This window comes from Neodiprion pinetum, chromosome 5 (genome assembly GCF_021155775.2).
Source record: "Neodiprion pinetum isolate iyNeoPine1 chromosome 5, iyNeoPine1.2, whole genome shotgun sequence".
In the NCBI taxonomy this organism is placed as follows: Eukaryota; Metazoa; Arthropoda; class Insecta; order Hymenoptera; family Diprionidae; genus Neodiprion; species Neodiprion pinetum.
In genome coordinates this window covers 5050191-5064389 of record NC_060236.1, presented here as the reverse complement: position 1 = coordinate 5064389, position 14199 = coordinate 5050191, and the positions used below count along the sequence as shown (strand labels likewise).

Genomic DNA, 14199 nt, shown 5'->3' with positions numbered 1-14199 from the left:
TTATCCAATTAGCACTTTTATGTTTCACTTTTTTTTTTTTCATCAACTCACGGATAGTACGTCGACGTAGAGGATGACGAAATGGAGTGTGAAAGAAAGAGCCATCGAGGCGATCAGCCAAAGGTTCGACCATGGAGGCATGGAGATCAGAGATTGGTTCTCGGACAAGCTGTAGAGAAATGAAAAGATATTCACGATTGTTGATTTATTGGTTTGGGCATCGAAGAATTACTCTTGGATGTGTATCGTCCTGTTCATGTAACGTGAGACAAATTTCCGACTGAAAAACACACGCAATTACAAACAATAAGTAAAAAGAAAATTCGTACCTGTTCATAGCGTTCAACATCTCAATGGTAACGAGAACCGAGAGAGCCATTGTCATGGGATGAGGATCGGTAAAGACTTTGCAGTCAAGACCCTTGAATTCATCGCCACCGCCGATGCAGGCCAAGTGATGCGTCTGTGAAATAATTATTACAAATGATGATAAAAAAATGAACTCAACGACAATCAATGACAAATATCAGTATTCTCTGGATCCGGTTTCTCTTTACCAGCTGGTAGTAGTTCATCTGAGGTCCGTGGGGACTGTACAGGAACCACCATGCAGCACCTCCAACGGTAGCAGCACCGACGTATCCACCAATAGCCATGTAGCGGAAAAACAGCCATCCGGAAATGAGGGACTCGTCAGCCTTGCGCGGGGGCTGAAAGCGCATTTACGTGAAGAAATTTTCGGACCTGCTGCTAAGACGCAAGCTCGCTTCAAGATGACAAAGTTTATTTACTAAAATTTAAAACTCACCTTGTCCATGATGTCGAGATCTGGAGGATTGAAACCGAGCGCGGTGGCAGGAAGACCGTCTGTTACCAAGTTGACCCAAAGGAGCTGAACGGGGATCAAAGCTTCCGGAAGACCGAGGGCGGCAGTGAGGAAAATACTACAAAACGTATGGTACTTTCTTTGCAATGTGCTCTGATGTTTATCATTTTGCGGCGATATCGGGTAACAGAATACGTGGATCTGACGATATTCTAGGGATTTTCAGGACTACAACTGCTGTTAAAAGCAACTTTTCAATCTTTCATACAGAGTTTCCTTACCTTACGACTTCACCAATGTTGGACGAAATGAGATAACGGATAAACTGTTTCATGTTGTTGTAGATAGCACGACCCTCCTCAACGGCAGCGACGATAGATGAGAAGTTGTCGTCAGCCAATACCATTTCAGAAGCAGACTTAGCGACTGCGGTACCAGATCCCATGGCAATGCCGATTTCAGCCTTCTTCAGGGCCGGAGCGTCATTGACACCGTCACCAGTCTGTAATCATGGATTGAGAGAAAAAAATAAAGAGCGTTATGAAACGAATCACCGATGAAGCGCGTATTCGCGAAATTCAAACCCCTAAAAAATGAACGATAAAAAAACAAACAAAAAACTAACCATAGCAGAGATTTCATTCATTCCCTGAAGGAATTCAACGATCTTAGACTTGTGCGCAGGTTCGACACGGGAGAAGAGCCTGGCCCTGGCACATGCGGCCTTTTGTTCGGACAGAGGAAGATCGTCGAATTCACGACCAGAGTATGACTTTCCGGTGGTGTCTTCGTCCTCGCCGAAAACGCCGATGCGTCGGCAGATAGCTTCAGCGGTTGCCTTGTTGTCACCGGTGATAACGATTACGCGAATACCGGCTGCACGGCATCTTACAATCGAGTCGAATACCTCCTTTCGGGGCGGGTCAAGCATACCAACGACACCGACGAATGTGAGTTCCTTTTCGTAGGTGAAGAATTTGGTAGAGTCGCCGAGGTCCATGTCGTCGGGTTTCATCGGGTGGTCGGCGGTCGCGAGAGCGAGACAACGGAGGGTGTCGCGTCCGGTTCCGTATTGCCTGGTGAGTTCGAGAATGCGGTTTTTGAGAGTCGATGTCAGTGGGAACTTCTGGGTTCCGACACGGGCGTGGGTGCATCTGTCGAGGACACCCTCCGGTGCTCCCTTGACGAAGAGTTTTGGTCCGGTGCCGAGTTTAGACGGTTTCAGGGGGACGCAGTAGGATGACATGGACTTGCGGTCGCGGGAGAATTCCAGGGTGAACTCCTTCTTCCACTTGGTCTCGATGTCCTGCCTGACTACAATAGCCGATGCACGACGGTCCAGACCGGCCTTCGAAACGCCGAAGGGATTAACCTTCTCGGCTAGAACGATAAGCGCGGTTTCCGTCGCCTCGCCGACCTTCTCGAAGGCCTGTTTGAACTCGTTGAAATCGATTGCAGAGTCGTTGCACATTATGCATATCGTTCCGATCTCGTGGAGCGTCTCGAAATCGTTACCCTTTATCTTCTGACCCTTGAGGAATATCTCACCGATCGGCTCGTAGGTCGATCCGGTTATCTCGAACTCGTGGAAGCTGCTGTCGTTACCCTCAATTTTTTCGAATGTGAACATGCTGAAACAATTCACATCAAATTTTCACAAAAAATTTCACAACGTAACCAATTTCACAGTATGGCTCAACGATATATCAGAGATACCACCTACCGGCTGACGGACATCTGATTGGTGGTCAAGGTACCGGTTTTATCGGAACAGATGACGGAGGTGCATCCGAGGGTTTCGACGGACGGAAGTGACCGTACGATGGCATTTTTCTTGGCCATACGACGAGTGCCGAGGGCAAGACAAGTCGTGATTACGGCCGGAAGACCTTCGGGAATAGCAGCGACGGCAAGGGCGACGGCAATTTTGAAGTAGTAGATGGCACCTTTGATCCATGATCCTCCGTGAGCCGGGTCGTTGAAGTGACCGATATTGATCGCCCAGACAGCGACGCAAATCACCGAAATTACCTTCGACAATTGTTCACCGAACTCGTCGAGTTTTTGCTGAAGCGGCGTCTTGATTTCCTCGGTTTCCGACATCTCGGTACGGATTTTACCAATGGCGGTATTCAATCCGGTTCCAATTACAACGCCTCGCGCCTTTCCAGCGGCTACGTTAGTTCCGGAGAACAAAATGTTCTTCTTATCCTGAACAAAGAAAAATATGACAAAAATGTTAGTCAAGAAAAACGAGCTTCTTAACTATTGGAGATAAGAATCACGAGGTTTGAAATTCAAAACCTCAATTCAACTATGCATTTTTATTGGGAAGTAATTTTTATCTCAATTTTTTGAAGTGGTTTATTAAAAAGCGATAAACTATACCTATAAGATTTAGAAAAAACCATAGCCATATTTTGTAAGCGTAACTCCTTCGGTCATATTAAAATTGTTAATTCTTTCTTCGATATTTCGTCACACAAACGTTATAAATAACAATATCGTAAAAAATGACGATTTTTACCGAATGTAAGTGAAATATCAATACAAGAACAAACTCAGCGACGTCTCACAATAAAAATCCATAGTTATTTCTTTTTCTTTTCACGTTTCTTCCTCACCAAACATTAAAGAGTTCGGAATTTTTCGATTAGGATTGAATCAATGTCAAGTAGCGGTACTTGGGCAGTTGAAAAATCACGATCAGAGCTAATTTCGATACAGGGAAAAGTTCTGAGGTAGGGAAAAAAAAGGGATGACGGAGTAGCTAATTGTAAGACAGGATAGAAGTGGCAATTTCATCCCCATCGAGTATCGATTTATCGAAAGTTTCAATACAACAAGTGATGTACAAACCTGATTGACAGCACGTGGGTCTGGGATGGCCTCGGTGTGTTTGATGACGGAAACTGATTCACCGGTGAGAATGGACTGGTCAATCCTTAGTGTAGTTGAGTAGATTTTAGTGAGACGAATATCAGCCGGTATTTTGTCACCAACTGATACCTCGACTATATCACCAGGTACAATTTCCTTTGCCCTGAGCCTCTGTACACCAGATTTGTCACCTCGGACAACTTTTCCCATTTCAGGTTCGTACTCTTTGAGCGCCTCAATCGCGGATTCGGCGTTACGTTCTTGCCAGACACCGACAACGGCGTTCGCGATAAGAATAAGGAGAATAACGAAGGGCTCGACGAATGCCGTGAATGCGTCATCGTGCTCTTCAAATAAAGCTAGAACCTGTAAGAAAATAATTCGTAGATTATATACAATACACGTTTAAATATGTGTCACTTTTTTATTTTCATTTCACAACTCCTTATTGCAAGTCAAGTAATTGTTTCAACTTGTAGAAATAATAATAATAATTTCGACTTTATATATTTTCTTTTGCTCAATGAAATTCCACGCTGAATATGGTGACAAATATTTTTGGTCATACGTTTACGTATATACATATATATACTGGTTTTTCTGTGAAAAAATTAAACAGAACACATATATCTGAGACAAATGCTTCGAAAAAACACTTACGAATGATATGATAGCGGCTAATAGAAGAATCTTAACTAGAAGGTCGTCAAATTGTTCCAAAACGAGTTGCCAGATGGATTTTCCTGTAATACAATAAAACGAGAATAAATTTCATGAAACACACACACACACACACACGCATAAACAAACTACAAACTAAGTACGCGTATAAGAATAGGAATTTATTTGAAATGCATGTATATATATATATATATTGTAACCGAATTGAGCGAATCGTTATAACGAAGTAAGAGTCAATGTCTGTATGACGAGACTAAAAATCCAAATATTGAACAAGAGTTGATGTCACTTCGATTTCTTCATTATGGATAGATGGCATGTGTGTGTATATATATATATATATATATATATGTATGTATACGCGCATCTATGTATGTATGTATATATGTCGGTATATGTATATATCCAGTTTCTGTACCTAATATTCGTTCAAGTTCGAGGTTTTGTTAACGTTCTTTCTTCTTTTTGTTTCATTCTTGTAAATTCTTTTTCCTTTTATTTTTCAGGAGTAAAAAAAAAAAAAAAAAAAAGAGAACTGCCTCTCACATCGGCCAATTTATATATCTCACAGGGCGACGTGAAATCGCCTAATCGCCGACAAATACTTACCGTGCCTAAACGAAACGCTGTCCTACGATTATATATATACATGTATATATATAGTTATGTTCGGTCATAGTATGCACTAGCGATATGATTACAGAGGCACTTGAGCGTATTAGTTAAAAGCCAAGACACCGGCATCGCGACGTTTCCCAGTCGTCCTTGAATTTCTACACTCGCAATATTTAACAAACACAACGATTTATGCTGTGTGTACGCACGTATGCTTACAGCATATATGTATATATGCATATTCACACACACGTACCTTCGCTAATGCTACAGCTATAGAAATTCCTACCGTAAGCGATTTAAAATTTAATATCATGCGTGCATACCTACATTTTGTATACGATATATCTTTAATACTACGTTTAATCTATCAAAATAATAAAAATGAAAATTTTCGATCGTTTTGAGCTTTTTTTTTTTTTTTTTTGAAATTTACTTTAGGTACCGCATACATATACGCACTGCATATCGTCAAGCGTGTCACGTAAACAGATATAAACCTATCCGTAGGTATATATATATATATATATATACATACATACATATATATATATATATATATACAAGACTGGCAAACAAAAACGTTGAATTCTAGTCTCGTATAGGTGTATAATATTTTAAACCAGCGGTGATTAAACTCAAGAAATGAGACAACGGCGTATATACAACTATACGTATTTTACAATGACACGTCCTTGTGCAAATACCGTTGTGAATTTATATTATTGCTATACAGGTGTACAACAATAATTAACTATGGGAAAAGAACGGGGTCATCGAATTTCGGCAAAAAAAAAAAAAAATAAATAAATAAACGTCCGCAACTTTAATATTCCGTATAAAAATTAGTTCGGTATACTATAGACATACGATGTAATAGGTAAAATTATACAGGCGTACAATAACAATAATAATAAGGTAAATGTACGAAAGACATATTTTTCACCGGTTATTAAGTTGAACTTTTTTTTCTTTCTCTCTTTGTTTTTTCTTCACAAAATGGGTATTACAACACGTATAAAAACTTATAAAAACGCATAATTATCGAACGAGTATTTAATAAGGTGGCATGTGAGCTGAAGGCGGCGATCTGCACGATGGTTCTTAATGTGGCCTAGTTTGATAAGCCTAATACATTGTATACTAAACTGTATACGTATACGTATATTATGTAAGGGACCGGATTATATCCGCTATTCAATGAAACATCCAGAGCGTGAGAAGCATAAGTTGGCAACTCGTCGAAGGATAACCAAATATCTTCAATTTTAATTAATTACGTGATCTTCGAACGCGTGTACGATTGCTTTTCATTTATTATTATTATTATTATTATTATTATTATTATTATTATTATTAATCATACTTTTCGAGTTTCGAATATCGCAACAGAAGAAAGACGAGTAAAATATATATAATTATAAATTGAGAATCAAGTATTTAGTAATCTTCCGTTGATGTACAGTTCCGCAGTACGGAATGAAAATTCAATTCGTCGAAATACCTTCGCGTATGTATATATTACATGGAAATATAAACGTGTTTTAATGTAAAAATGAATTTCGAATATTAAAATGAACGTTTGTAGCTGCTTCTAGCACCCACTAATTGAATCCCCGTTAAGCCTGTTATAGCCGGTGGCCTATGAAAGGTCCTTTAATACCGTAGTGAGAGACAAAGTAGCGAAGGTTGGATATGATTGGATTGATTTCCATTGTACAATAGCAGTACAGGAAATTTGTAACGCGAAAACGGATGTCGAAATAGAAACATATTTCTTCGTTTTCACTTCATGAAATTTGAAACAATAAATGAAAAAAAGAAGAAAGAAAGAAAGAAACCAAATCTATCAACCACGATTGCACGTAAAGCTGTTTCATATCGTGTTTGATTTTTTTTTTTTTGTTTTTTTTTTTTTTACCCCTCTACTTTAAGATTCTCCGATTGCAGACAAAGCTCTGTAAGAATCGCTGAAATTTTCAGCATCGCAACTCATTAACTTCTCTACGGGTAACAAATTTCAAGAGTCTATTGTTACGGGAGACTTAGAGTCAAATTTCAACACTTACTTTCTGCAAGCGGGGTCTGTAATAGAGGTCGACTCTGTGTACCAACTCTTATAATCTTGCCAAAAATTTTGTTACACCCGTCAGCCACAATTGGCTAACTCTGGTTTGGTAATTCTTGCAGTAAAAACTCTGCGAATGTCATTTAATTTCGGCTACGTGAATTTTACTGCCAAGAAAATAATAAACACGGGCGCTAAGGAAAGAAAGTAAGTGGGAAGTGACAAAAAAAAAAAAATTAGGTTTTTTGCGCAACACTTGCAACATATTGTTGTACAGCGCGTAAGTCGAACAAGGTTTAATTTTTTTTTTTTGACAATCAGCTATATGAAATTTCGCTTTCAAGTGTCTTCTAATGTGCAGAATTTAATCACAATTTTTATTGCTAAATTTCCCGGTTAATGAAAATAGAAATTTGTGCATTTTTGTTTCCCTTCGTTTCCCACATTCTTTCAGTCCAACAGGGAACTTTATTTACTCGAATCGATTACCGCGCCGATACGTCGAACTCTATCGCGATGGTTAAAAGAAAATATTATACATTTGTGGCAAAAAAAAAAAAAAAAAAAAAAAAAAAATGAGTGAAAATAATAAAAATAAAAAATAAAAGAACAAAACTAGAAACTTCACCCGCCGTACGTCGCGCAACCCTTTTCGGCGGAAATGTTTCCTGTACCTGGCAGCCATTCGGATTTTCAAACAAATTCCCCCCCCCCTCCCCGATACACGACGAGTCTCTTGTCAGCTGTGCAGCAGAGATAGGTAACGTAATTACGTACACGTGAACCGTATAACGGATTTGGCTGCACACCAGTGCTCTGAAGCACTCTGAAGAGCCGCCTGCCATTATATATAGCTGCAGCAACGTCACCGAATAATCGTTGGATCACAAATTTAGGGATGGCTGCAGAATTTCACCGTTAAAACCGAAGCGCGGACGGTCGGCTTTGACGTAGGTTTGAACGTACTTGTTCACGTGTGTGTGTGTGTGTGTACATATATACATATACATATATTCACAGCATGCACGGGAAGATATTAGAGACGAAAATTTGTTGCGGCTGTGCGGCGGGCCGCCGGTGGCTTGGTTTAGTTTCGTTTAGTTTAGTTTCGTTTCGTTTCCTTTCCTTTCGTTTGGTTTGGTTTATAAGTTTGGCTTGGCTCGGCTTGTCTATCCGATCGTTTTCACGGATCCATAACAGCAGCGCGTATCAATTTGAGGCCAAATTCTCCGGTACACGCAACACAACACCTATACTTGTACACGCGAGTATTATACAATATATCGGGCATTCCACGTCAGATCGACCTGACCATCTCAAATTTGGTATAAACTTTGTGAAAAATTTCTGTTGGTCTAAAATAATAATAATAACAATAATAATAACAATAATAACAACAATAAACCTCTTTTATTTATTCATTTTTTTTTTCTTACAAAACAGTTCGGAAAAAATTTACAGCTTTGAAACGAAATCCTGACCCATGATGAAGTTTACACGGGAGAAGTTTTTTAATAATAAGAGAGGGAATATATCCTGTGAAATTTTTATCGAAAAAATTTAACCGTTTAGAAAAATTTCAAAGACTGATATTTTTTGAGTCTTCATGAAATTTCAGCGGCCTCGATAAATTTCTGCGTATCTTCTTGGTGATAATTTTCGAGTTATACTCAATTAAACTTCGGATATTCCCAATTTCCGCATGCATTTTATACAGAACGCTAACGTCTGACCGTCGACGAATAAAAATCTTTGAAGAATCACAAATATTATCGACAAGTAACGGAAGGTTATCACAAAGTTTAAACAAATTACGAGAGGTCAGGCTTTTGGTCAGGTTAATCTGACGTGGAATGCTCCATATATACCCGTATGCGCGTGTCTATATAGGACGCAGGACACATGCGAGAGAGTGTAAATTACTCGTGTGTTTGTTTGGAAGATCACCCACAAGTGCGGAAAGCACAAGCTTGCTTCGCACAGGTTGGCCGTGTAATGATTATACGTGACATTATTAGGGCGATCCTTATTTTGGAATTTTTCGAAATTTGATAGCGACACCCCCCCCCCCCCCCCCCCCCTCCCCACAAATTGATTCCAAACAAATGAATCGAAATCCCCGCGAAAGCACGAGTAGGTTTCGAAAAACACGAAAAGCACAAGAGAGCAAGGTTTGTGAAGTTTGCCATTTAAAATATACGTATTTTTACTTAAATTTTAGTACACTGTGTACATATATTTGATCATGGGAGTAACTATTTGTAGAAAAATCAATCAGCATTGATGCTACTATTTGACAAAATTAATATCAACACAGTAAATGGAAAAATCGTCCACTGGTGTGAAACTCACAAAAAAGCTCAATTCTAATCGGATACAGCTGACGTAACAACGATCCACAGACAATGCTTGATATCTTTATTCAATATTAGAATTAATGCTCACTGATTTCACGCAGTGACTGATTTTTTTTTTATTTTTATTGCACAAACAATTCTTCCCGGGAGGAAATATATACTGAAAATGTAGTAAAAACGTGTGTAATATTTTAAATGACAAACTTCACGGCTCTTGCGCGAGGGTTTAGGGTTGAGATAAAAGAGATCAGTGCTTTGGAGGGGATTCTTATTCATGTATTTGGAACTAACCTGGGTGGCGGACAAGTCCAAATTCGAAAAAGTAAAAAATAAAAACTACTCTATTGTACATATCCATTGCCTGTGGCGGAGATTCCAATCGTTACATAATTCGTATAATCGATAAATTATTACAGTTTCTTTATTTACTGCTCTCTGTTGCCGTTTCATTTGGTTTATTTCTATTTTCTACGACATTTTTTTTTTCTCGTTTACTTTCTTTCACTTTTTACCCCTTGTCTCCGAATGAAATTGAAACAGTTTTTTTTTCCCCCTACATTGCCTCCGGGTATCGTATAAAATCAGAAGTCGTTAAGAGAAGAGAAAAATTCTTGCTTGTTAGTTGAAAATTTTTACTCCCTATTACACGTGCGATAAAATGATCAATAATTTTTCGGACGGAGAATTTTCAGATTCGACGAATAATGAATATTTACCGTCTCTTATTATCCTTTGAGATTTGTTGTACCCGAGTAAAAAATTCTCTCCGAACATTTTCGCGGAGATTTTTCTTGTACGCAGATGAAACTTGAACGAATACATACGTACAGAGATACATAGATCAACATATTCGATGTACATACAAAAAAAAAAGAGGTTGATTCATTTTCCGTCTATCCGGAATCCGAATGTTTATCATGTACACAATAAACATAAATTGCTGTATTTTTTTTTTTTCACTTACCCTCCTCAGCTGGCAGTTCTGAAACAGAAAGAGAAAGGAAAGCGTCAGTTACAAGTTGCATACTCGTTATATAATACATAACGTACACTTTTACAGAAATATAGGCTATGGCCGTGACAGATTGAGTTTGACCTGATGAAAAATAATATTAACTATCAAAAGCAGGTTTTATGTACAGAAATACGGGCGTATAAAAACGACCAAGTAAACATACTGTAACTAATTGGTACACATAGTTATATAACAGCATATAAATTGCATAAGTATATATGTATAGAAAGAATTCTTTCGCGACATATCGATCGACTCGCAACTTTCCTCCGATTAATTTCCTTGATATTTATTTACAAACAAATATTTGTCGTGTAACAAATTTATGCCCGGGGGGATTTTTTTTTTCTCAACTTGAATAGAAATAAAATTAGAAAAAAAAAAAAAAAAAAATATTGTTTTCAAAGTGAGAAAGGGGGCGTTTGATTAATTAGCTCTCATTTTAATCGCGAGATGTCGCTGACGGACGAATACTTCTCGAAGTAGATTCGAAGAGCGGGAACTTTCTCCCAGTTCAATAAAATGCAGAAACGATTGATTCTACAATCGTAAGCACCGTAAAAATTTCATTTTCAATCGCCAACAACGAGCGTTTGAATTCATAAGCGTGTGTTTTTCGTTCATTAAGTCTGTGCCTCTTTCTTTCATAAATGATGCACGTGCTTTTACAGAGATGAAATAAATAAATATACACCCGTCAATCTTGTGAGTAACTTGTAACGCATGCACGTCTCAATCTCTCTCCCTCCCTCTCTATTTTTCCCGCTCTTTTTAGTTCCTCCCCATTTAATTTCTTTTCTTCACTCAACTTTTTTTCACCAACTTCCTTGCGCGTATATAGAATCCTATTTTAATACCTAGACGCGTTTTTTTATTTTGTTCTTGGATGTTTTATTCTACATCGCATTCCTTTTCAACGTAGCGGTTCAGCGCAGTCATATCGCTTCTTGTATGCTATCTCTGAGAAACTCACGATCAGACAGCCACTCGTTTCCTTGTAATTACGCGTAGAGTGTAAATGTGCAACATAAATGTACATGCAAGCGTCTTGCATACAAGCGGAAAGTAAAACCGGAAGCAACGTGCACCGCAATTTTTCAACTACGAGGCGACTCCACTTTCCGGTTTATTTACACGTGTACGTGTAACATTTTTTCTTCTTCAGTGATACTCGACGGATTTGTGAGAGAATCAGAGGCGAACCGCAAGTTACAGTCCATAATGCGTAATCACGCCTCTCGCAATGAAACTACTTCCAGCAACTTCGTAATTTGTCTTAAAAATGATTTACAAACAATACATCGAATAAACGATTCGCTTAAAACAGTCAACAGAAAAATTGTAAAGTAGATTTTCTTTTTTTTTTTTTTTTATAATCTATTGAAATAAACAGGCGTATTAAATTTTGAAAAATAATAATTGCAACGCGAACGTATTACAATCGAAAATATGTATGAATTTGTTTTTCACTACTGAATTATTTTCATAATTTTTTTCCCATCTGTATTAAATAACAATATTAATGTATTGGAAGAGAAAAAATGAAAATGTATGCTTCAGAGAAATTGTATATAGGCTATGTGTCAATTTGTCAGTAACGCATGTAAAATAATCCTTGCGTGTATACATTGTAATAAAAAGATGCCAGAAGGTTATTATACAAGTTTTGTATTTACTGTAAGAACAGAGGTTTATAGATCGCCTGTGTAGTTTTCAGTATTACAAACCTGTCGTCCGTCTAATTCGATTTTCATTAGTATAGTTTAGCGTGTGTATATATATATATATATATATACACATAGAGCGATGTGAACTTTGCCAAAGTAAACTGAAAATCAATTTTTACGCGTGTGACGGTATATTTATACGGACCACATTATACAATAATATTTCTCCACTATTTTACGATGGTTATGTATTCATTTTTCCTTTACAATCGTCATATTGAAGTTAGTAACGTTATCGTAACGATTTATGCTGAGGAAAAACAGTTAGTTCGAGATTTTGGAATTCTTTGAAATTCCGTAAATCTCAACAAAACGATACAAAAATATTTGGAAATCTTAGTTTCTTTAAAAATAATTTGTAAAATTAGAAACATAGAAATAGAAAATAATGATTTTTTCCCCAATATTTCGTTACGATAACGTTACTAACTTCGACACCGTTTATATTCTATATTATATTGTCTATAATTTGTACGTTATTTTAGTTATTTTTTTTTTTTCCATTTATTAATACTATCATTATTCAACTTTTTGCCTTCTTCATCTCTAGGTCACAGCTCAATTCGTAAGACGTAAGATCTGGTAAACCGAAACGTCTACATGATTACAGCACAGTTAGAAAGACTATCCGATTACGCACGAAGAAAAAAAAAAAAAAAAGAGAGAAAAAAGACTGAAGGACAAACCAAAAATAATACCTATCAATATTCAAGCTATTTTATGAAAATCTTGTTACAAAGAAAATCGATTGCTACCAGACATATATATTTATGCCAGAATAAATAATAAGTTTTTTCAAACATAAGATGGCAAAAAAAAAAGAAAAAAATTAAGGAAAATTATCAATAAAAATGATACAACGATCATTCATCTATTATACGCGAATAAATGTGCGAGAATAGAGAGTAAAAAAAAAAAAAACAAACAACTAACAACATATTAATTAATCAATCGTACACGGGAAAGTTTCGTCAATATTTCATCGTCGCGATTATTAACACGCTGTTATTTTATATCATGTATATTATATTATACATTATTTATATTATATTTTATACATCCACGATACTTGTGTTTAAACTTTGCAAGTTTATACAACGTTCGCGACATAGGATTAGAAAATATTCCCGCAAGGTCAACGAATCGTTCCGACTCGATTATCGCCTATTTCGACTGTTAATCGTTGTCGTAGTTTAATTTATTTTTCTCATTTTTGTCCCCCCCCCCCCCCTCCGTTTTTCCTATTACCCGAATGTATACTCATAACGGCCTTGCTTGATGATGCTTGCTACTGTGATTTGATCTTTCATTTCGTATCACTACACAATGAGACCTATAATGGATTATATAATATACCTAATATTTTTTTATTCGCGCGATTGATAACAGAAGAGAGAAGTTATTAAGATGACGAAAAAAAATATTTTGCGTATACAAAATTGTTCGAAAGAAAGGGAAAAGTTTCTTTTTCTTTATCAACACGATTAATAACAGTAACAACAACGATAATAATAATAATTATAATTCAATAATTTTATTCGTCAATTCGATTTCTCTTTCTATAATTCTTTGTGAAATAGACGATAAACGTATAATGTGTCGTGACACGGTAGAAGGTGTTTTTTCACCGATGATTCTAAGCGATAACGATGATTGCATGTACGTTAATATCACGTATACGGAAGTGATGAAAGATAACGCAGACAGACACACTAATTGACCGTTATACCTGCATCAATTGATCGATAAACGATAAATATGACACAAATTTGTTTCTTTGCTGTGTGAATTTTTCGCGAAAGTAAAGTAACAGTTATGATTGTTAACATGTCTGTAAGGAAGATCGATTCGTCGAAATTTCACTCCTGTCCACGATTAATGGAATAAATGAACGGAAACGAGAAAGCTTGAAAAAAAAAAAAAAAAGGGAAAGAAAGAATGAGATATCAACGATTTCGACCTATGAAAATATATAAGACATTTTTGCACCAGCATTAATCAGATATACAATCTATATATGTATATATATA

General features: G+C 36.9%; 1 protein-coding gene across 6 annotated transcripts in view; it reads right to left on the bottom strand.

Moving 5' to 3' along the window:
- SERCA (ATPase sarcoplasmic/endoplasmic reticulum Ca2+ transporting SERCA) overlaps window positions 1-14199 on the bottom strand; it is a 35271-nt gene that overhangs the window by 9400 nt on the left and 11672 nt on the right. For all 6 annotated transcript variants that reach the window (XM_046628908.2, XM_046628905.2, XM_046628909.2 and 3 more), the window contains exons 3-12: window positions 10392-10409; window positions 4367-4449; window positions 3686-4072; window positions 2550-3037; window positions 1452-2457; window positions 1108-1328; window positions 809-944; window positions 558-710; window positions 330-463; window positions 52-169 (exon numbers count right to left, since the gene is read on the bottom strand). In XM_046628908.2, the coding sequence (XP_046484864.1) occupies window positions 52-169; window positions 330-463; window positions 558-710; window positions 809-944; window positions 1108-1328; window positions 1452-2457; window positions 2550-3037; window positions 3686-4072; window positions 4367-4449; window positions 10392-10409 (2744 nt within the window). The remainder of the gene's footprint in view (window positions 1-51; window positions 170-329; window positions 464-557; window positions 711-808; window positions 945-1107; window positions 1329-1451; window positions 2458-2549; window positions 3038-3685; window positions 4073-4366; window positions 4450-10391; window positions 10410-14199) is intronic.